This window comes from Bombina bombina, chromosome 4 (assembly GCF_027579735.1).
Source record: "Bombina bombina isolate aBomBom1 chromosome 4, aBomBom1.pri, whole genome shotgun sequence".
NCBI classification, from domain to species: Eukaryota; Metazoa; Chordata; class Amphibia; order Anura; family Bombinatoridae; genus Bombina; species Bombina bombina.
In genome coordinates this window covers 68,651,413-68,675,981 of record NC_069502.1, presented here as the reverse complement: position 1 = coordinate 68,675,981, position 24,569 = coordinate 68,651,413, and the positions used below count along the sequence as shown (strand labels likewise).

Sequence of the window (24,569 nt, the reverse complement as noted above, 5' to 3'; positions counted from 1 at the left end):
GGTTCCCACAAGTAAGGATGACGCCGTGGACCGGACACACCTATGTTGGAGAAAACAGAATTTATGTTTACCTGATAAATTACTTTCTCCAACGGTGTGTCCGGTCCACGGCCCGCCCTGGTTTTTTTAATCAGGTCTGATAATTTATTTTCTTTAACTACAGTCACCACGGTACCATATGGTTTCTCCTATGCAAATATTCCTCCTTAACGTCGGTCGAATGACTGGGGTAGGCGGAGCCTAGGAGGGATCATGTGACCAGCTTTGCTGGGCTCTTTGCCATTTCCTGTTGGGGAGGAGAATATCCCACAAGTAAGGATGACGCCGTGGACCGGACACACCGTTGGAGAAAGTAATTTATCAGGTAAACATAAATTCTGTTTTTTCCTTATTATAAAATTAGTTCCCTGCCACTGCTTGTGGATTGAACTTGAGCGTTCCATGGGAGTAGCTGATATTTCTTCATCAGATCTGGTGCATCTCCCCACCCTGTAGATCTCACTTTTTTTCCCCCGCAAACTTAAAGGTGCAAGATTGTGTCAAAATGTGCTAAACTCTTATCTTAATAGAAAAAAACATGTTAAGATGAAAATAGAAGCAGAGTAATGCGATTTGTTTAGTCTGCAGGATTTCATTTTTAAAGTGCTCCCTGCTAACTTCTCTATCGCCAGCAATGTTTCATTTTCCCGTGGGCTCAATTACTTTAAATGGGAGACATCTCACAGGGGGGGAAGCCTGTTGTTGTGGGGTGTGTGTTTTTATGTATAATTCCTTGAGGGAAGCTCCTGTGAGGCTTAGTGATTGTGTGTTTGTTTTTTTTTTTGTTTGTTTTTTTTTCCATTGGGCCCTCTGAGTCCTCCTTGTAGCCTTCTTAAAATATCCTTCCTTTTATTTCTTCCCACTGCAAGGATCTTCTAGCATTTTGAATACCTTTTTGCTAAACAAATTTCATTCATTTGATTTTATCTTGTTATAATTATGGCTATTTGGTTTTCCATGTGGTGTAGGGTACTTACTAGACTAGTTCTGCTTTTGTTACTGAATAAATTACGGTATTGTGACTATTTACCTATATATTTTATTGCAGGGCTGGAAGAAGGAGCGTGTTGTTGCTGAATTCTGGGATGGTAAAATCATAATGATTTTACCAGATGATCCTAAATATGCAATAAAAAAGGTATGTCTGTTATTGGTTACGTCAGTGTTCTTCTGCTTACAATATACATAATTAGGGAAATAAAATGTAGCCCAAAATAATTTTATAATGATGGAGCGTGCAGTTTTTCTATCTAAGGTGGCTAGAGATGCCAGTGACAAGTTGTTCCACACATTCTATACTAGTAGGTGCACACTCAATCTTTATAACATCCTATGGGATAACTCTCTGTGTTGCACGCCAGCCAAAGAGACATACTTTCTTTCTCACTGGTGCCATTCAACGCAGAATGAGTAACTCGTTTTGCACCCTTGACTGTTTGCCCAACCTTAAAGATTCAGTACGATTCCTTAATACTGTACTATTCTGTGGGAATGGAAGTGTTTGTTTCCCATTGAGCTTGCAAATCTCCAAATACAAATTCCTGTTTATCCTGTGAAAAGTGAGGGTGATCAAACACCCAGGAGGTGGCGCACTAAAAATAACTAGTGAAAAAAAAGGGAATTTGTAGAAATGTTTGTGATGTGAATAAGTGTAAAAAAAAATCTGGTTTTAAAAGGTGTATGAATGGTAAGTGGACTCTCAAAAATGAATAAAAATTTGTAAAATTGAAAAAATATTATTTAACATGATAAAGTAATAAATTAATAAATTCTGGTGACAAATGTGAAATTGGTTAACCTTAATAAATGACAGAAATAGTGTTCATGTTAAAGAAACAAAAGTTCAATTGCTGAAATTTTATTTCCAATCCAAGTAAAAAAGGAGTGTATCAGGCAGCTCCACTTGGGGGAATGATCGCCATTCACCTCAATGATCTAGGTTAGAAAGAAAATGGGCGCCTCATAGTGAAATCCATATGTGGTATATAATAAAGAAGGTAAATGGTAAAACTCAGTTTTTGAAGGCACCTAGATAGTGTAAACAGACAGGCTGACACTTGCAGTAGTCAGCTAACTGGATACTGATCCTGTATCAAGGTAGAGACCAGTTCTCAGGAAAGTTTGAATCAAAGTATCAAACAGGCTGAAGATATGGTGCAGGCAAACCAATTGTGAAGTAATGGTTTGAAAAGTTCTCTGAGCAAATTCAATCTGAATAATCAGGCAGAAAGACTCCTCCATATATAAATGTTAAGAGACAAGTATAATGTTGCTGCAACACGTTTCTCGAACACACAACACGGTCGTTTCATCAGGCATAAAAGTAAGAATTTTTATCTTATTTTTATGCCTGATGAAACGACCGTGTTGTGTGGTTGAGAAACGCGTTGCAGCAATATTATACGTGTCTCTTAACATTTATATACGGAGGAGTTTTTCTGCCTGATTATTCAGATTGAATTTGCTCTATCTGCACAGAGAACTTTACAAACTGTTACTTCACAATTGGTTTGCCTGCACCATATTTTCAGCCTGTTGTCTGATACGTGGATTCAAACTTACCTGTGATCTTACCCGAGAACTGGTCTCTACCTTGATACAGGATCAGTATCCAGTTAGCTGACTACTGCAAGTGTCAGCCTGCCTGTTTACACTATCTAGTGCCTTCAAAAATTGTGAGTTTTACTATTTACCTTCTTTATTATATACCACATATGGATTTCATTGAGGCGCCCATTTTCTTTCTAATCCTGTTTATCCTGCCTATTCTAGTTTTTTTACCAGCATTTTTAGTTTGCTGTCCTTAAGTATAGCCTCCACCCCAAGTGTCCATCAAAATAACCGCCCTTATTGCCACACCAGCTGGGACCTAGTGTTAAAGTCCTACCTTACACTATGTTGTAGATCTTTTAGAATGTGTTTTAAATTATGCTGTCATAAATCAGTTTTAAGATTAGAAACCTATTTGAAAAAACCTAGTGCAGTATAGGAGTATTTGAAGACGGATTGAGTTTTTATAGTTGTTCTGAGGGAAATAGTTCATGCTGGCTTTTTCCTTCCTAAGATAGGGAGAGTCCACGGCTTCATTCCTTCCTGTTGAGAAATACAACACCTCGCCACCAGGAGGAGGCAAGGACACCCCAGCCAAAGGCTTGAATATCCCTCCCACTTCCTCATTACCCCAGTCATTCTGCCGAGGGAACAAGGAAAAGTAGGAGAAACATTAGGGTATAAATGGTGCCAGAAGAATAGAATAAAATAAAAACTGCTCATAGGCAAGAAAAAACGGGCGGGGGCCGTGGACTCTCCCTATCTGGAAGGAAAGGAATTTATCTGGTTAGCATAAATTATGTTTCTTTCATGTAATTAGCAAGAGTCCATGAGCTAGTGACGTATGGGATATACATTCCTACCAGGAGGGGCAAAGTTTCCCAAACCTCAAAATGCCTATAAATACACCCCTCACCACACCCACAATTCAGTTTTACAAACTTTGCCTCCGATGGAGGTAGTGAAGTAAGTTTGTGCTAGATTCTACGTTGATATGCGCTCCGCAGCAAGTTGGAGCCCGGTTTTCCTCTCAGTGTGCAGTGAATGTCAGAGGGATGTGAGGAGAGTATTGCCTATTTGAATGCAGTGATCTCCTTCTACGGGGTCTATTTCATAGGTTCTCTGTTATCGGTCGTAGAGATTCATCTCTTACCTCCCTTTTCAGATCGACGATATACTCTTATATATACCATTACCTCTGCTGATTCTCGTTTCAGTACTGGTTTGGCTTTCTACAAACATGTAGATGAGTGTCCTGGGGTAAGTAAATCTTATTTTCTGTGACACTCTAAGCTATGGTTGGGCACTTTGTTTATAAAGTTCTAAATATATGTATTCAAACATTTATTTGCCTTGACTCAGAATGTTCAACTTTCCTTATTTTTCAGACAGTCAGTTTCATATTTGGGATTATGCATTTGAATTATTCATTTTTTCTTACCTTCAAAAATTTGACTCTTTTTTTTCCCTGTGGGCTGTTAGGCTCGCGGGGGCTGAAAATGCTTCATTTTATTGCGTCATTCTTGGCGCGGACTTTTTTGGCGCAAAAATTCTTTTCCGTTTCCGGCGTCATACGTGTCGCCGGAAGTTGCGTCATTTTTTGACGTTATTTTTCGCCAAAAATGTCGGCGTTCCGGATGTGGCGTCATTTTTGGCGCCAAATAATGTGGGCGTCTTATTTGGCGCTAAAAAATATGGGCGTCGCTTTTGTCTCCACATTATTTAAGTCTCATTTTTCATTGCTTCTGGTTGCTAGAAGCTTGTTCTTTGGCCTTTTTTCCCATTCCTGAAACTGTCATTTAAGGAATTTGATCAATTTTGCTTTATATGTTGTTTTTTCTATTACATATTGCAAGATGTCTCACGTTGCATCTGAGTCAGAAGATACTACAGGAAAATCGCTGTCTAGTGCTGGATCTACCAAAGCTAAGTGTATCTGCTGTAAACTTTTGGTAGCTATTCCTCCGGCTGTTGTTTGTATTAATTGTCATGACAAACTTGTTAATGCAGATAATATTTCCTTTAGTAAAGTACCATTGTCTGTTGCAGTTCCTTCAACATCTAAGGTGCAGAATGTTCCTGATAACATAAGAGATTTTGTTTCTGAATCCATCAAGAAGGCTATGTCTGTTATTTCTCCTTCTAGTAAACGTAAAAAATCTTTTAAAACTTCTCTCCCTACAGATGAATTTTTAAATGAACATCATCATTCTGATTCTGATGACTCTTCTGGTTCAGAGGATTCTGTTTCAGAGATTGATGCTGATAAATCTTCATATTTATTTAAAATGGAATTTATTCGTTCTTTACTTAAAGAAGTATTAATTGCTTTAGAAATAGAGGATTCTGGTCCTCTTGATACTAAATCTAAACGTTTAGATAAGGTATTTAAATCTCCTGTGGTTATTCCAGAAGTTTTTCCTGTTCCTAATGCTATTTCTGCAGTAATTTCCAAAGAATGGGATAAATTGGGTAATTCATTTACTCCTTCTAAACGTTTTAAGCAATTATATCCTGTACCGTCTGACAGGTTAGAATTTTGAGACAAAATCCCTAAAGTTGATGGGGCTATTTCTACCCTTGCTAAACGTACTACCATTCCTATGTCAGATGGTACTTCGTTTAAAGATCCTTTAGATAGGAAAATTGAATCCTTTCTAAGAAAAGCTTATCTGTGTTCAGGTAATCTTCTTAGACCTGCTATATCATTGGCTGATGTTGCTGCAGCTTCAACTTTTTGGTTGGAAACTTTAGCGCAACAAGTAACAAATCATGATTCTCATGATATTATTATTCTTCTTCAGCATGCTAATAATTTTATCTGTGATGCCATTTTTGATATTATCAGAGTTGATGTCGGGTTTATGTCTCTAGCTATTTTAGCTAGAAGAGCTTTATGGCTTAAGACTTGGAATGCTGATATGGCTTCTAAATCAACTCTACTTTCTATTTCTTTCCAGGGTAAAAAATTATTTGGTTCTCAGTTGGATTCTATTATCTCAACTGTTACTGGTGGGAAAGGAACTTTTTTACCACAGGATAAAAAATCTAAAGGTAAAAACAGGGCTAATAATCGTTTTCGTTCCTTTCGTTTCAACAAAGAACAAAAGCCTGATCCTTCATCCTCAGAAGCAGTTTCAGTTTGGAAACCATCTCCAGTCTGGAATAAATCCAAGCCTGCTAGAAAGGCAAAGCCTGCTTCTAAGTCCACATGAAGGTGCGGCCCTCATTCCAGCTCAGCTGGTAGGGGGCAGGTTACGTTTTTTCAAAGAAATTTGGATCAATTCTGTTCACAATCTTTGGATTCAGAACATTGTTTCAGAAGGGTACAGAATTGGTTTCAAGATGAGACCTCCTGCAAAGAGATTTTTACTTTCCCGTGTCCCAGTAAATCCAGTGAAAGCTCAAGCATTTCTGAATTGTGTTTCAGATCTAGAGTTGGCTGGAGTAATTATGCCAGTTCCAGTTCCGGAACAGGGGATGGGGTTTTATTCAAATCTCTTCATTGTACCAAAGAAGGAGAATTCCTTCAGACCAGTTCTGGATCTAAAAATATTGAATCGTTATGTAAGGATACCAACGTTCAAGATGGTAACTGTAAGGACTATCTTGCCTTTTGTTCAGCAAGGGAATTATATGTCCACAATAGATTTACAGGATGCATATCTGCATATTCCGATTCATCCAGATCATTATCAGTTCCTGAGATTCTCTTTTCTGGACAAGCATTACCAGTTTGTGGCTCTACCGTTTGGCCTAGCTACAGCTCCAAGAATTTTTTCAAAGGTTCTCGGTGCCCTTCTGTCTGTAATCAGAGAACAGGGTATTGTGGTATTTCCTTATTTGGACGATATCTTGGTACTTGCTCAGTCTTTACATTTAGCAGAATCTCATACGAATCGACTTGTGTTGTTTCTTCAAGATCATGGTTGGAGGATCAATTTACCAAAAAGTTCTTTGATTCCTCAGACAAGGGTAACCTTTCTGGGTTTCCAGATAGATTCAGTGTCCATGACTCTGTCTTTAACAGACAAGAGACGTCTATAATTGATTGCAGCTTGTCGAAACCTTCAGTCACAATCATTCCCTTCGGTAGCCTTATGCATGGAAATTCTAGGTCTTATGACTGCTGCATCGGACGCGATCCCCTTTGCTCGTTTTCACATGCGACCTCTTCAGCTCTGTATGCTGAATCAATGGTGCAAGGATTACACAAAGATATCTCAATTAATATCTTTAAAACCGATTGTTCGACACTCTCTAACGTGGTGGACAGATCACCATCGTTTAATTCAGGGGGCTTCTTTTGTGCTTCCGACCTGGACTGTAATTTCAACAGATGCAAGTCTCACATGTTGGGGAGCTGTGTGGGGATCTCTGACGGCACAAGGAGTTTGGGAATCTCAGGAGGTAAGATTACCGATCAATATTTTGGAACTCCGTGCAATTTTCAGAGCTCTTCAGTTTTGGCCTCTTCTGAAGAGAGAATCGTTCATTTGTTTTCAGACAGACAATGTCACAACTGTGGCATACATCAATCATCAAGGAGGGACTCTCAGTCCTCTGGCTATGAAAGAAGTATCTCGAATTTTGGTTTGGGCGGAATCCAGCTCCTGTCTAATCTCTGTGGTTCATATCCCAGGTATAGACAATTGGGAAGCGGATTATCTCAGTCGCCAAACGTTGCATCCGGGCGAATGGTCTCTTCACCCAGAGGTATTTCTTCAGATTGTTCAAATGTGGGAACTTCCAGAAATAGATCTGATGGCGTCTCATCTAAACAAGAAACTTCCCAGGTATCTGTCCAGATCCCGGGATCCTCAGGCGGAGGCAGTGGATGCATTATCACTTCCTTGGAAGTATCATCCTGCCTATATCTTTCCGCCTCTAGTTCTTCTTCCAAGAGTAATCTCCAAGATTCTGAAGGAATGCTCGTTTGTTCTGCTGGTAGCTCCGGCATGGCCTCACAGGTTTTGGTATGCGGATCTTGTCCGGATGGCCTCTTGCCAACCGTGGACTCTTCCGTTAAGACCAGACCTTCTGTCTCAAGGTCCTTTTTTCCATCAGGATCTGAAATCCTTAAATTTAAAGGTATGGAGATTGAACGCTTGATTCTTGGTCAAAGAGGTTTCTCTGACTCTGTGATTAATACTATGTTACAGGCTCGTAAATCTGTATCTAGAGAGATATATTATAGAGTCTGGAAGACTTATATTTCTTGGTGTCTTTCTCATCATTTTTCTTGGCATTCTTTTTGAATACCGAGAATATTACAGTTTCTTCAGGATGGTTTAGATAAGGGTTTGTCCGCAAGTTCCTTGAAAGGACAAATCTCTGCTCTTTCTGTTCTTTTTCACAGAAAGATTGCTATTCTTCCTGATATTCATTGTTTTGTACAAGCTTTGGTTCGTATAAAGCCTGTCATTAAGTCAATTTCTCCTCCTTGGAGTTTGAATTTGGTTCTGGGGGCTCTTCAAGCTCCTCCATTTGAACCTATGCATTCATTAGACATTAAATTACTTTCTTGGAAAGTTTTGTTCCTTTTGGCCATCTCTTCTGCCAGAAGAGTTTCTGAATTATCTGCTCTTTCTTGTGAGTCTCCTTTTCTGATTTTTCATCAGGATAAGGCGGTGTTGCGAACTTCTTTTGAATTTTTACCTAAAGTTGTGAATTCCAACAACATTAGTAGAGAAATTGTGGTTCCTTCATTATGTCCTAATCCTAAGAATTCTAAGGAGAAATCGTTGCATTCTTTGGATGTTGTTAGAGCTTTGAAATATTATGTTGCAGCTACTAAATCTTTCCGAAAGACTTCTAGTCTATTTGTTATCTTTTCTGGTTCTAGAAAAGGCCAGAAAGCTTCTGCCATTTCTTTGGCATCTTGGTTGACATCTTTAATTCATCTTGCCTATGTTGAGTCGGGTAAAACTCCGCCTCAGAGGATTACAGCTCATTCTACTAGGTCAGTTTCTACTTCCTGGGCGTTTAGGAATGAAGCTTCGGTTGATCAGATTTGCAAAGCAGCAACTTGGTCCTCTTTGCATACTTTTACTAAATTCTACCATTTTGATGTATTTTCTTCTTCTGAAGCAGTTTTTGGTAGAAAAGTACTTCAGGCAGCGGTTTCAGTTTGAATCTTCTGCTTATGTTTTTCATTAAACTTTATTTTGGGTGTGGATTATTTTCAGCAGGAATTGGCTGTCTTTATTTTATCCCTCCCTCTCTAGTGACTCTTGTGTGGAAAGATCCACATCTTGGGTAATCATTATCCCATACGTCACTAGCTCATGGACTCTTGCTAATTACATGAAAGAAAACATAATTTATGTAAGAACTTACCTGATAAATTCATTTCTTTCATATTAGCAAGAGTCCATGAGGCCCGCCCTTTTTTGTGATGGTTATGATTTTGTATAAAGCACAATTATTCCAATTCCTTATTTTATATGCTTTCGCACTTTTTTATCACCCCACTTCTTGGCTATTCGTTAAACTGAATTGTGGGTGTGGTGAGGGGTGTATTTATAGGCATTTTGAGGTTTGGGAAACTTTGCCCCTCCTGGTAGGAATGTATATCCCATACGTCACTAGCTCATGGACTCTTGCTAATATGAAAGAAATGAATTTATCAGGTAAGTTCTTACATAAATTATGTTTTTCCTTCCTAAGATAGGGAGAGTTCCACAACTGTGGAAACTATACCCAAGCTCCAGAGGACACTGAATGAATAACGGGAGGGAACAAAAAGGAAGAAGCAGACCCAAAAACATCAAACTTGTAAAATTTTGAAAAAGTATGTGAGGGAGGACCAGGTAGCCGCGTTACAAATCTGATCCATAGAGGCCTCGTTCTTAAAGGCCCAAGAGGAAGCCACTGCTCTAGTGTTATCCTCTCAAGAGGACGATGTCCCGCTGTCTCGTAAGATAAGCGGATGACACTCCTTAACCAAAAAGATAGGGAAGTTGAAGTAGCCTTCTGCCCCTTACGCTTCCTTAAATAACAAACAAAGAGGAAGATTGTCTAAACTCCTTAGTAGCCTGAAGATAGAACTTCAAGGTGTGAAACGCATCCAAATTGTGAAGTAAATGTTTCTTCGATGAAGGAGTAGGACACAAGGAAGGAACCACAATCTCCTGATTGATGTTGCGATCTGACACATCCTTAGGAATAAAGCCTAATTTAGTATGTAAAACTGCCTTATCTGCATGAACAATCGGATAAGGGGGCTCACATTGCAAAGCAGAGATCTCAAACTTTGCGTGCAGAGGCAATAGCCAATAAAAAGAGAACCTTCCAAGATAACAACAATTTAATGTCAACTGAATGCAGAGGCTCAAACGAAACCTGTTGCAAAACCAGAAGAACAAGATTTAGGCTCCAAGGAGGAGCCCCAGATCTAAACACAGGTCTGATCCTAAGCTCAGTGCAATAAAACCGACAGGGCCGAAATCTGTCCCCTCAGGGAACTAGCAGAAAGACCCTTCTCCAGCCCATCCTGGAGAAAAGATAACATCCTGGCAACCTTAAGTCTGTGCCAGGAAAAACCACGCTCTTCACACCAGAATAAGTAGGTCCTCCACACCTTGTGGTAGATACGGCGAGTAACTGGTTTACGGGCTTGAATAAGAGTATCAATGAAGCTGTGGACTCTCCCTACCAGGAAGGAAAGGAATTTATCTGGTAAGCATAAATTATGTTTCTTCTATAAGGTACGACGAGTCCACGGATTCATCCTTTACTTGTGGGATATTCTCCTCCTGCTAACAGTGGCAAAGAGCACCACAGCAGAGCTGCCTATATAGCTCCTCCCCTAGCTCCACCCTCCAGTCATTCTCTTTGCCTACTCTAAGTACTAGGAAGGGTAAAGTGAAAGAGGTGATAAACTATTAGTTTTTAATTTCTTCAAGCAAGAGTTTTTTGTTTTTAAATGGTACCGGTGTGTACTATTTACTCTCAGGCAGCAGATGGATGAAGACTTCTGCCTGGAGGATGATGATCTTAGCATTTGTCACTAAGATCCAGTGCAGTTCCCACAGAGGCTGAGGGGTACAAGAAACTTCAGTGTGAGGAACGTTTTCATGCTATATAGCAGTGAGGTATGTTCAGTCATTTTTTCTGGAGAGACACTGGTATTTCAGAAAGGCTGACAGTATACCCATGAGGGTAAGGGTAAGCAGTAATCCTAAGAGCTATAGAAGGGTATTACTAAGCTTGCATAAGGGGCTAATTAAAAAATGTTTGACACTGGTTTTTGAATGTTTGTGGGCAAATATTTAATGATCTGGGAGTGCTGATAACTTTTTTTTTTTTTTTTTTTTTTTGGCAACTTTATTGAGGGTACACTGGCTTCATTTCTCTTGTTAAGTGTATCCAGTCCACGGATCATCCATTACTTGTGGGATATTCTCCTTCCCAACAGGAAGTTGCAAGAGGATCACCCACAGCAGAGCTGCTATATAGCTCCTCCCGTCACTGCCATATCCAGTCATTCTCTTGCAACTCTCAACAAAGATGGAGGTCGTAAGAGGACTGTGGTGTTTTATACTTAGTTTATTTCTTCAATCAAAAGTTTGTTATTTTTAAATGGTACCGTAGTGTACTGTTTATCTCGGGCAGTATTTAGAAGAAGAATCTGCCTGCGTTTTCTATGATCTTAGCAGCAGTAACTAAGATCCTTTGCTGTTCTCACATATTCTGAGGAGTGAGGTAACTTCAGAGGGGGAATGGCGTGCATGTTTTCCTGCAATAAGGTATGTGCAGTTAATATTTTTCTAGGGATGGAATTTGCTAGAAAATGCTGCTGATACCGAAGTAATGTAAGTAAAGCCTTAAATGCAGTGATAGCGTCTGGTATCAGGCTTATTAATAGAGATACATACTCTTATAAAAGTGTATTTTAAAACGTTTGCTGGCATGTTTAATCGTTTTTTATATATGTTTGGTGATAAAACTTATTGGGGCCTAGTTTTTTCCACATGGCTGGCTTGAATTTTGCCTAAAAACAGTTCCCTGAGGCTTTCCACTGTTGTAATATGAGTGGCAGGGGCCTATTTTAGCGCTTTTTTGCGCAGCAAAAATTAGACACAGACATCCAGCTTCTTCCTGCATGATCCAGGACTTCTCTGAAGGGCTCAAAAGGCTTCAAAAGTCGTATTGAGGGAGGTAAAAAGCCACAGTAGTAGTAGTGGCAGTTGTTGTGACTGTTTAAAAAACGTTTTTGTAATTTGTTATTCCGTTTTTGGTATTAAGGGGTTAATCATCCATTTGCAAGTGGGTGCAATGCTCTGCTAACTTATTACATACACTGTAAAAATTTCGTTAGTGAAACTGCATTTTTTCACTGTTATTTCAAAATTTGGGAAAATTTGTGTTTCTTAAAGGCGCAGTAACGTTTTTTTATATTGCTTGTAAACTTGTTTTAAAGTGTTTTCCAAGCTTGCTAGTCTCATTGCTAGTCTGTTTAAACATGTCTGACACAGAGGAACCTACTTGTTCATTATGTTTGAAAGCCATGGTGGAGCCCCATAGGAGAATGTGTACTAAATGTATTGATTTCACCTTAAACAGTAAAGATCAGTCTTTATCTATAAAAGAATTATCACCAGAGGGTTCTGTCGAGGCGGAAGTTATGCCGACTAACTCTCCCCACTTGTCAGACCCTTCGCCTCCCGCTCAGGGGACGCACGCTAATATGTCGCCAATTACATCAGGGACGCCCATAGCGATTACCTTGCAGGGCATGGCTGCAATCATGAATAATACCCTGTCAGAGGTATTATCTAGATTGCCTGAATTAAGAGGCAAGCGTGATAGCTTTGGGGTTAGGAGAGATACAGAGCGCGCAAATGCTGTTAGAGCCATGTCTGATACTGCGTCACAGTATGCAGAACATGAGGACGGAGAGCTTCAGTCTGTGGGTGACATCTCTGACTCGGAGAAACCTGATTCAGAGATTTCTAATTTTAAATTTAAGCTTGAGAACCTCCGTGTATTGCTTGGGGAGGTATTAGCTGCTCTGAGTGACTGTAGCACAGTTGCAATTCCAGAGAAATTGTGTAGGCTGGATAGATACTATGCGGTGCCGGTGTGTACTGACGTTTTTCCTATACCTAAAAGGCTTACAGAAATTATTAGCAAGGAGTGGGATAGACCCGGTGTGCCCTTTTCCCCACCTCCTATATTTAGAAAAATGTTTCCAATAGATGCCACTACACAGGACTTATGGCAGATGGTCCCTAAGGTGGAGGGAGTAGTTTCTACTTTAGCAAAGCGTACCACTATCCCGGTTGAGGACAGTTGTGCTTTTTCAGATCCAATGGATAAAAAATTGGAGGGTTACCTTAAGAAAATGTTTATTCAACAAGGTTTTATTTTACAGCCCCTTGCATGCATTGCGCCTGTCACTGCTGCGGCGGCATTCTGGTTTGAGGCCCTGGAAGAGGCCATCCAGACAGCTCCATTGAATGAAATTATTGACAAGCTTAGAACGCTTAAGCTAGCTAACTCATTTGTTTCTGATGCCGTTGTTCATTTGACTAAACTAACGGCTAAGAATTCCGGATTCGCCATCCAGGCGCGTGGGGCGCTATGGCTTAAATCCTGGTCAGCTGACGTGACTTCAAAGTCTAAATTACTCAACATTCCTTTCAAGGGGCAGACCTTATTCGGGCCTGGCTTGAATGAAATTATTGCTGACATTACTGGAGGCAAGGGTCATACCCTTCCTCAGGACAGGGCCAAATCAAAGGCCAAACAGTCTAATTTTCCTGCCTTTCGAAATTTCAAGGCAGGAGCAGCATCAACTTCCTCCGCTTCAAAACAAGAGGGAACTGTTGCTCATTCCAGACAGGCCTGGAAACCTAACCAGTCCTGGAACAAGGGCAAGCAGGCCAGAAAGCCTGCTGCTGCCCCCAAGACAGCATGAAGGAACGGCCCCCTATCCGGAAACGGATCTAGTGGGGGGCAGACTTTCTCTCTTCGCCCAGGCGTGGGCAAGAAATGTTCAGGATCCCTGGGTGTTGGAGATCATATCTCAGGGATATCTTCTGGACTTCAAAGCTTCTCCTCCACAAGGGAGATTTCATCTTTCAAGGTTATCAGCAAACCAGATAAAGAAAGAGGCTTTCCTAAGCTGTGTGCAAGACCTCCTAGTAATGGAAGTGATCCATCCAGTTCCGCGGACGGAACAAGGACAGGGATTTTATTCAAATCTGTTTGTGGTTCCCAAGAAAGAGGGAACCTTCAGACCAATCTTGGATCTAAAGATCTTAAACAAATCCCTCAGAGTTCCATCATTCAAAATGGAAACTATTCGGACCATCCTACCCATGATCCAAGAGGGTCAGTACATGACCACAGTGGACTTAAAGGATGCCTACCTTCACATACCGATTCACAAAGATCATCGGTTCCTAAGGTTTGCCTTCCTAGACAGGCATTACCAATTTGTAGCTCTTCCCTTCGGGTTGGCCACTGCCCCGAGAATTTTTACAAAGGTTCTGGGCTCACTTCTGGCGGGTCTAAGACCGCGAGGCATAGCGGTGGCTCCGTATCTAGACGACATCCTGATACAGGCGTCAAGCTTTCAAATTGCCAAGTCTCATACAGAGATAGTTCTGGCATTTCTGAGGTCGCATGGGTGGAAAGTGAACGTGGAAAAGAGTTCTCTATCACCACTCACAAGAGTCTCCTTCCTAGGGACTCTTATAGATTCTGTAGAGATTAAAATTTACCTGACGGAGTCCAGGTTATCAAAACTTCTAAATGCTTGCCGTGTCCTTCATTCCATTCCACGCCCGTCAGTGGCTCAGTGCATGGAAGTAATCGGCTTAATGGTAGCGGCAATGGATATAGTGCCATTTGCGTGCCTGCATCTCAGACCGCTGCAATTATGCATGCTAGGTCAGTGGAATGGGGATTACTCAGATTTGTCCCGTCAACTAAATCTGGATCAAGAGACCAGAGATTCTCTTCTCTGGTGGCTTTCGCGGGTCCATCTGTCCAAGGGTATGACCTTTCGCAGGCCAGATTGGACGATTGTAACAACAGATGCCAGCCTTCTAGGTTGGGGCGCAGTCTGGAACTCCCTGAAGGCTCAGGGATCGTGGACTAAGGATGAGAAACTCCTCCCAATAAATATTCTGGAGTTAAGAGCAATATTCAATGCTCTTCTAGCTTGGCCTCAGCAACACTGAGGTTCATCAGATTTCAGTCGGACAACATCACGACTGTGGCTTACATCAACCATCAAGGGGGAACCAGGAGTTCCCTAGCGATGTTAGAAGTCTCAAAGATAATTCAATGGGCAGAGTCTCACTCTTGCCACCTGTCAGCAATCCACATCCCAGGCGTAAAGAACTGGGAGGCGGATTTTCTAAGTCGTCAGACTTTTCATCCGGGGGAGTGGGAACTCCATCTGGAGGTGTTTGCTCAACTGGTCCATCGTTGGGGCAAACCAGAACTGGATCTCATGGCGTCTCGCCAGAACGCCAAGCTTCCTTGTTACGGATCCAGGTCCAGGGACCCGGGAGCAACGCTGATAGATGCTCTAGCAGCTCCTTGGTTCTTCAACCTGGCCTATGTGTTTCCACCGTTTCCTCTGCTCCCTCGACTGATTGCCAAAATCAAACAGGAGAGAGCATCAGTGATTCTGATAGCGCCTGCGTGGCCACGCAGGACCTGGATTTCAGACCTAGTGGACATGTCATCTCTTCCACCATGGACTCTGCCTCTGAAGCAGGACCTTCTAATACAAGGTCCTTTCAATCATCCAAATCTAATTTCTCTGAGACTGACTGCATGGAGATTGAATGCTTGATTCTATCAAGGCGTGGCTTCTCCGAGTCAGTCATTGATACCTTAATACAGGCTCGGAAGCCTGTCACCAGGAAAATCTGCCATAAGATATGGCGTAAATATCTTTATTGGTGTGAATCCAAGAGTTACTCATGGAGTAAGGTTAGGATTCCTAGGATATTGTCCTTTCTCCAAGAGGGTTTGGACAAAGGCTTATCAGCTAGTTCTTTAAAAGGACAGATCTCTGCTCTGTCTATTCTTTTGCACAAGCGTCTGGCAGAAGATCCAGACGTCCAGGCATTTTGTCAGGCTTTGGTTAGGATTTAAGCCTGTGTTTAAAACTGTTGCTCCCCCGTGGAGCTTAAACTTGGTTCTTAAAGTTCTTCAGGGAGTTCCGTTTGAACCCCTTCATTCCATTGATATTAAATTTTTATCTTGGAAAGTTCTGTTTTTGATGGCTATTTTTTTGGCTCGAAGAGTCTCTGAGTTATCTGCCTTATATTGTGATTCTCCTTGTCTGATTTTTCATTCAGACAAGGTAGTTCTGCGTACCAAACCTGGGTTTTTACCTAAGGTGGTTTCTAACAGGAATATCAATCAAGAGATTTTTGTTCCATCATTGTGTCCTAATCCTTCTTCAAAGAAGGAACGTCTTTTGCATAATCTGGGCGTAGTCCGTGCCTTGAAGTTTTACTTACAGGCTACTAAAGATTTTCGTCAAACATCTGCCCTGTTTGTCGTTAACTCTGGACAGAGGAGAGGTCAAAAAGCTTCGACAACCTCTCTCTCCTTTTGGCTTCGGAGCATCATACGCTTAGCCTATGAGACTGCTTGACAGCAGCCCCCTGAAAGGATTACAGCTCATTCTACTAGAGCTGTGACTTCCACCTGGGCCTTTAAAAATGAGGCCTCTGTTGACCAGATTTGCAAGGCTGCGACTTGGTCTTCGCTTCACACCTTTTCAAAATTTTACAAATTTGACACTTTTGCTTCTTCGGAGGCTGTTTTGGGGAGAAAGGTTCTACAGGCAGTGGTTCCTTCCGTTCAAGTTCCTGCCTTGTCCCTCCCATCATCCGTGTACTTTAGCTTTGGTATTGGTATCCCACAAGTAATGGATGATCCGTGGACTGGATACACTTAACAAGAGAAAACATAATTTATGCTTACCTGATAAATTTATTTCTCTTGTAGTGTATCCAGTCCACGGCCCGTCCTGTCCTTTTAAGGCAGGTCTAAATTTTAATTAAACTACAGTCACCACTACACCCTATGGTTTCTCCTTTCTCGTTTTGTTTCGGTCGAATGACTGGATATGGCAGTGAGGGGAGGAGATATATAGCAGCTCTGCTGTGGGTGATCCTCTTGCAACTTCCTGTTGGGAAGGAGAATATCCCACAAGTAATGGATGATCCGTGGACTGGATACACTACAAGAGAAATACATTTTTCAGGTAAGCATAAATTATGTTTTTCTTGTGGGGCAAACTTAACTACACAAATTGAGTCTATCAAAAATTTGAATAGTTTGGTGTATTTTAAAGCAGTTTTGCAGAACGTGTATACTTTTTTTCTCTTAAAGGAGCAGTACCGTTTTTTAAGATTATTTTTTCACTAATTAAAGTGTTTTCAAGCTTGTTTGTAGTCATTACTAGCCTGTTCAACATGTCTGACATTGAGGAAAGTCAATGTTCAATATGTTTAGAAGCCATTGTGGAACCCCCACTTAGAATGTGTCCCTCATGCACTGAAAGGTCAATAAATTGCAAAGAACATATTTTAGCTACTAAAAGTATGTCGCAGGATGATTCTCAGTCAGAAGGGAATCGGGTTATGCCATCTAATTCTCCCCAATTGTCACAACCATTAACTCCCGCACAAGCGACGCCAAGTAGTTCTAGTGCGTCTAATTCTTTCACCCTGCAAGATATGGCCGCAGTTATGAATACTACCCTCACAGAGGTTTTATCTAAGCTGCCTGGGTTGCAGGGGAAGCGCAGTAGGTCTGGTGTGAGAACAAATGCTGAGCCCTCTAACGCTTTAATAGCCATATCCTATGTACGCTCACAATGTTCTGAGTTGGAGGTGAGGGATTTGCTGTCTTAGGGAGAGATTTCTGATTCAGGACAGATGTTCCCTCAGACAGACTCAGATATGATGGCTTTTTAAATTTAAACTAGAACACCTCCGCTTGTTGCTCAGGGAGGTTTTAGCGACTCTGGATGATTGTGACCCTATTGTAGTTCCAGAGAAATTGTGTAAAATGGACAGATTTCTAGAGGTTACTGCCTAAACTGATATTTTTCCAGTCCCCAAGAGGATTTCGGACATTGTTACTAAGGAGTGGGATAGACCAGGCGTTCCGTTCGCTCCCCCTCCTACTTTTAAGAAAATGTTTCACATATCAGACACCATGCGGGACTCGTGGCAGACGGTCCCTAAGGTGGAGGGAGCTATTTCTACCCTGGCTAAGCGTACAACTATACCTATTGAGGACAGTTGTGCTTTCAAAGATCCTATGGATTAAAAATTAGAGGGTCGCCTAAAGAAAATATTTGTTCTTCAGGGTTTTTTTCTCCAACCTATAGCGTGCATTGTTCCTGTAACTACTGCAGCTGCCTTTTGGTTCAAGGCTCTGGAGGAGGCTCTTCAGGTTGAGACCCCATTAGATGATATTCTGGATAGAATTAGGGCTCTCAAGCTAGCTAATTCTTTCATTACAGATGCCGCTTTTCAACTGGCTAAATTAGCGGCAAAGAATTCAGGTTTTGCTATTTTAGCGCGTAGAGCGTTATGGCTTAAGTCCTGGTCTGCTGATGTGTCATCAAAATCTAAGCTTTTAGCCATCCCTTTCAAAGGTAAGACCCTATTCGGGCCTGAACTGAAAGAGATCATTTCAGACATCACTGGAGGGAAAGGCCATGCCCTTCCTCAGGATAAGACAAATAAGATGAGGACCAAACTAAATAATTTTCGTTCCTTTCGAAACTTCAAAGGTGGTTCCGCTTCCCCTGCTGCAAAACAAGAGGGGAATTTTGCTCAATCCAAGTCAGTCTGGAGACCTAATCAGACTTGGAACAAAGGTAAACGAGCCAAGAAGCCCGCTACTTCCACCAAGACAGCATGAAGGGGTAGCCTCCGATCCGGGACCGGATCTAGTAGGGGCAGACTTTCTCTCTTTGCTCAGGCTTGGGCAAGAGACGTTCAGGACTCCTGGGCTTTAGAAATCGTAACCCAGGGGTATCTGTTAGATTTCAAAGATTCTCCTCCAAGGGGGGGATTCCATCTTTCTGGACAAGCATTACCAGTTTGTGGCTCTTCCCTTCGGGTTGGCCACAGCTCCCAGAATTTTTCACAAAGGTGCTAGAATCCCTTCTGGCGGTTCTAAGGCCGCGGGGCATAGCAGTGGCGCCTTATCTTAATTCAGACGTCGACTTACCAACTAGCCAAGTCTCACACGGACATCGTGTTGGTGGCTTTTCTCAGATCTCATGGGTGGAAGGTGAACGTGAAAGAGTTCACTTATCCCTCTCACAAGAGTTCCATTCCTGGGAACTCTGATAGATTTGGTGGACATAAAAACTTTTCTGACGGAGGTCAGGAAATAAATTTTAACCACCTGCCGAGCTCTTCATTCCATTCCTCGGCCGTCAGTGTATCTAGGTAATCGGACTAATGGTAGCGGCAATGGACATAGTTCCGTTTGCTCGCTTGCATCTCAGACCACTGCAACTATGCATGCTCAGACAGTGGAATGGGGATTATGCAGATTTATCTCCTCGGATAAATCTGGATCAAGAGACCAGAGACTCTCTTCTTCGGTGGTTGTCACAGGATCATCTGTCCCAGGGAATGTGTTTCCGCAGGCCAGCGTGGGTCATAGTGACGACGGGCGCCAGCCTATTGGGCTGGGGTGCAGTCTGGAATTCCCTGAAAGCACAGGGTTTGTTGACTCAGGAGGATGCTCTCCTCCCGATAAATATTCTAGAACTGAGAGCGATATAAAACACGCTTCAGGTGTGGCCTCAGCTGGCTTCGGCCAGATTCATAAGATTCCAGTCTGACAATATCACGACTGTAGCATATATCAATCATCAGGGGGGAACAAAGTGTTCTCTAGCGATGATAGAGGTTACCAAAATAATTCAATGGGCAGAGACTCACTCTTGCCATCTATCAGCAATCTATATCCCAGGAGTGGAGAACTGGGAAGCGGATTTTCTAAGTCATCAGACTTTTCATCCGGGGGAGTGGGAACTACATCCGGAGGTGTTTGCACAATTGGTTCAGCAATGGGGCACACCAGAATTGGATCTGATGGCGTCTCGTCAGAACGCCAAACTTCCTTGTTACGGGTCCAGGTCAAGGGATCCTCAGGCAGTACTGATAGATGCTCTAGCAGTACTCTGGTCGTTCAACCTGGCTTATGTGTTTCCACCGTTTCCTCTCCTTCCTCGTTTGATTGCCAGAATCAAACAGGAGAGAGCTTCGGTGATTTTGATAGCACCTGCGTGGCCACGCAGGAATTGGTATGCAGACCTGGTGGACATGTCATCTCTTCCACCATGGACTATGCCTCTGAGACAGGACCTTCTGATTCAAGGTCCGTTCCAGCATCCAAATCTAGTTTCTCTGCGGCTGACTGCTTGGAGATTGAACGCTTGATTTTATCCAAGCGGGGTTTCTCTGAGTCGGTCATAGATTCCTTGATTCAGGTTCGAAAGCCTGTCAATAGGAAAATTTATCATAAGATATGGCGTAAATATCTTTATTGGTGCGAATCCAAAGGCTACTCATGGAGTAAGATCAGGATTCCTAGGATTTTGGAGTATTGGAGAAGGGGCTATCAGCTAGTTCCTTAAAGGGACAGATATCTACTTTATCAATTCTACTGCATAAGAGTCTGACAGATGTTCCAGACGTTCTGTCAGGTTTTAGTTAGAATTAAGCCTGTGTTTAAACCTGTTGCTCCGCCATGGAGTTTGAATTTAGTTCTTAAAGTTCTTCAAGGGGTTGCGTTTGAACCTATGCATTCCATAGATATTAAGCTTCTATCTTGGAAAGTTCTGTTTTTAGTTGCTATCTCTTTGGCTCGAAGAGTTTCTGAACTATCTGCATTACAATGCGACTCGCCTTATCTTGTTTTCCATGCTGATAAGGTGGTTTTGCGTACCAAACCGGGATTCCTTCCTAAGGTTGTTACTAATAGGAATATCAATCAGGAAATTGTTGTTCCTTCTCTGTGTCCTAATCCTCCTAAGAAGGAGCGTCTGTTGCACAACTTGGATGTGGTTTGTGCTTTGAAGTTTTACTTGCAAGCAATCAAAGATTTCAATCAAACATCTTCTTTGTTTGTTGTCTATTCTGGAAACGTAGAGGTCAAAAAGCTACGGCTACCTCTTTTTTTTTGGCGGAAAAGCATCATCCGTTTGGCATAAGAGACTGCTGGACAGCAGCCTCCTGAAAGGATTAGCTCACTCTACTAGAGCGGTGGCTTCCACATGGGCTTTTAAAAACGATGCTTCTGTTGAAAAGATTTGTAAGGCTGCGACTTGGTCTTCGATCTTCGGAGGCTATTTTTGGGAGAAAAGTTCTTGAAGCAGTGGTGCCTTCTGTTTAACCATCTGTCTTGTCCCTCCCGTTCATCCGTGTCCTGTAGCTTTGGTATTGTATCCCACAAGTAAAGGATGAATACGTGGACTCGTCGTACCTTATAGAAGAAAAGTAAATTTATGCTTGCCTGATAAATTAATTTCTTCTATGGTACGACGAGTCCACAGCCCGCCCTGTCATTTTAAGACATATTATATTTTTTTATTTTAAACTTCAGTCACCTCTGCACCTTTTAGTTTCTCCTTTTTCTTCCTGTACCTTCGGTTGAATGACTGGGGGTGGAGCTAAAGGAGGAGCTATATAGACGGCTCTGCTGTGGTGCTCTTTGCCACTTCCTGTTAGCAGGAGGATAATATCCCACAAGTAAAGGATGAATCCATGGACGTGTCGTACCATAGAAGAAATTAATTTATCAGGTAAGCATAAATTTACTTTTTTATACAGTGGGACTATTGCAGCTTGTATGCTTTTTACTTTTTTATATAACTTTTTTTTTTACTTTCAGGCAGAAGAGGTGCGAGAACTTGTAGACACAGAACTTGGATTTAAACAGCCCACTCTGAGTTGCCCAAGCAAGACCAGAACCTATATGTTTGTGTCAAATGAGAAGAAGATAGTTGGGTGTCTAATTGCAGAGCCAATCAGACAGGTATGTTTAAACCATATTTATAATACAACTAAGTGAATCACTTTATTTAATGTGTGTAAAGACCTTTAAAGGGACCCAATGAAACCAAATATTTGTCTTTCATGTTTCAGATAGAACAAAACTTATGCTTACCTGATAAATTATTTTCTTTTACAAGATATGACGAGTCCACGGATTTCATCCTTATGGGATTACGCCTCCTGTTTAGCAGGAAGTGGCAAAGAGCACCACAGCAGAGCTGTATATATAGCTCCTCCCTTCCCTCCCACCCCAGTCATTCTCTTTGCCTGTGTTAGTGATAGGAAGAGGTAAAGTGAGGTGTTAGTTTAGATTCTTCAATCAAGAAGTTTTTTTTTTTATTTTAAAATGGTGCCAGTGAGTACTATTTTTCTAAGGGAGAAAGCTCAGGGTGTGTGGACTCAGTCAATGCGCTTCGGGCTTGGCCTCAGTTGGCTTCGGCCAAATTCATCCGTTTTCAGTCGGACAACATCACGACTGTGGCTTACATCAATTATCAAGGAGGAACAAGGAGTCCCTTAGTGATGACAGAAGTATCCAAGAAAATTCGATGGCGGAGGCTCACTCTTGTTATCTGTCAGCAATCTACATCCCAGGAGTGGACAACTGGGAAGCTGACTTTTTAAGCAGACAGACGTTTCATCCGGGGGAGTGGGAACTCCATCCGGAGGTCTTTGTCACTCTGATTCTCAGATGGGGCAGACCGGAATTGGATCTAATGGCGTCTCGTCAGAATGCCAAGCTCCCAAGATACGGATCCAGGTCAAGGGATCCTCATGCCGAACTGATAAATGCCTTGGCAGTGCCTTGGTCGTTCAACCTAGCTTTGATTCAGGCACGTAAGCCTGTCACTAGAAAGATCTACCATAATATATGGCGTAAATATCTTTATTGGTGCAAATCCAAGGGTTACTCATGGAGTAGGGTAAGGATTCCCAGGATTTTATTTTTTTCTCCAAGAAGGATTGGAGAAGGGGTTATCAGCAAGTTCCTTAAAGGGACAAATTTCTGCTTTGTCGATTTTACTACACAAGCGTTTGGCAGATGTTCCAGACGTTCAGTCTTTTTGTCAGGCTCTGACCAGAATCAAGCCTGTGTTTAGACCAATTGCTCCACCCTGGAGTTGGAATTTAGTTCTTAATGTTCTTCAAGGGGTTCTGTTTGAACCCATGCATTCCATAGATATTAAGTTGTTATCTTGGAAGGTTTTATTTTTTGTTGCTATTTCTTCTGCTCGTAGAGTTTCCGAGCTTTCAGCGTTTCAATGTGACTCTCCTTAACTTATATTTCATTCTGATAAGGTGGTTTTACGTACCAAACCTGGTTTTCTTCCTAAGGTTGTTTCTAATAAGAATATTAATCAGGAAATTGTTCCTTTCTTGTGTCCTAATCCTTCTTCTAAGAAGGAGCGTTTGTTGCATAACTTGGACGTGGTCCGTGCCCTGAAGTTTTACATGCAGGCGACTAAGGATTTTCGTCAATCATCTTCTTTATTTATTGTTTTTTCTGGAAAGCGTAGGGGTCAGAAAGCTACGGCTACCTCTTTCTTTTTGACTGAAGAGTATCATCCGTCTGGCATATGAGACTGCTGGACAGCAGCCTCCTGAAAGAATTACGGCTCATTCCACTAGGGCTGTGGCTTCCTCATGGGCATTTAAAAACGATGCTTCTGTTTAACAGATTTGCAAGGCTGCAACTTGGTCGTCTCTTCACACTTTTTCCAAATTTTACAAATTTGACACTTTTGCTTCATCTGAGGCTGGTTTTGGGAGAAAGGTTCTTCAAGCAGTGGTGCCTTCCGTTTAGGTTCCTGTCTTGTCCCTCCCTTTCATCCGAGTCCTATAGCTTTGGTATTGTATCCCATAAATAAGGATGAAATCCGTGGACTCGTCATATCTTGTAAAAGTAAAGGAAATTTATGCTTACCTGATAAATTTATTTATTTTACGATATGACGAGTCCACGGCCCACCCTGTCATTTCTAAGACAGGTAATTATTTTTGTTAAACTTCAGTCACCTCTGCACCTTTTGGCTTTTCGTTTCTCTTCCTAACTTCGGTTGAATGACTGGAGTGGGAGGGAAGGGAAGATATATATATATATATATATAATCTCTGCATACATCTCTGCTGTGGTGCTCTTTGCCACTTTCTGCTAAACAGGAGGCGTAATCCCATAAGTAAGGATGAAATCCGTGGACTTGTCATATCGTAAAATAAATACATTTATCAGGTAAGCATAAATTTCCTTTTCGTTCCTGGCATGGAGAGTCCACAATTGCATTCAATTACTGTTGGGAAATTCACCGCCTGGCCACCAGGAGGAGGCAAAGACACCCCAGCCAGAACTTAAGTATCCTCCCACTACCCATACTCCCCAGTCATTCAGCCGAGTTAATAAAGGAAAGTGAGAACACTAGGGGTATGTAGGTGCCTGAAGGTTAGAAATAAAACTCCGCTATAAAAAAAACTCAGGGCGGGTCGTGGACTCTCCATGCCAGGAAATAAAAGAATTTATCAGGTAAGCATAAATTTTGTTTTCTTTCCAATGGCATGGAGAGTTCACGATTCCATTCAATTACTGTTGGCAAACCAATACCCAAGCCAGAGAGGACACAGAATGGACAGGCAGGGAGAACAGACATGTCGGCCCAAACTGAAGGCACCACCGCTTGAAGAACCTTACTCCAAAAAGAAGCTCAGCTGAGACAAACATCAACCTTTAAATAAAAATTGAGGACCAAGTTGTCGCCATACAGATTTGTTCCTATAGAAGCTACATTCTTAAAGTCCAATAAAAAGACGCAGCATGGTAGAGAGAACCGTAATCCTCTCAGGATGCTACTGTCCAGCTTCCTAATAAGCCAAACAATGATAACTCTTAGTCAGAAGGAAAGAGGCAGTGGGGAA

General features: G+C 41.8%; 1 protein-coding gene across 1 annotated transcript in view; it reads left to right on the top strand.

Moving 5' to 3' along the window:
* ESCO2 (establishment of sister chromatid cohesion N-acetyltransferase 2) overlaps nt 1-24,569 on the top strand; it is a 129,769-nt gene that overhangs the window by 86,337 nt on the left and 18,863 nt on the right. The window contains exons 7-8 of the mRNA XM_053709504.1: nt 1,088-1,177; nt 21,499-21,642. Of these exons, the coding sequence (XP_053565479.1) occupies nt 1,088-1,177; nt 21,499-21,642 (234 nt within the window). The remainder of the gene's footprint in view (nt 1-1,087; nt 1,178-21,498; nt 21,643-24,569) is intronic.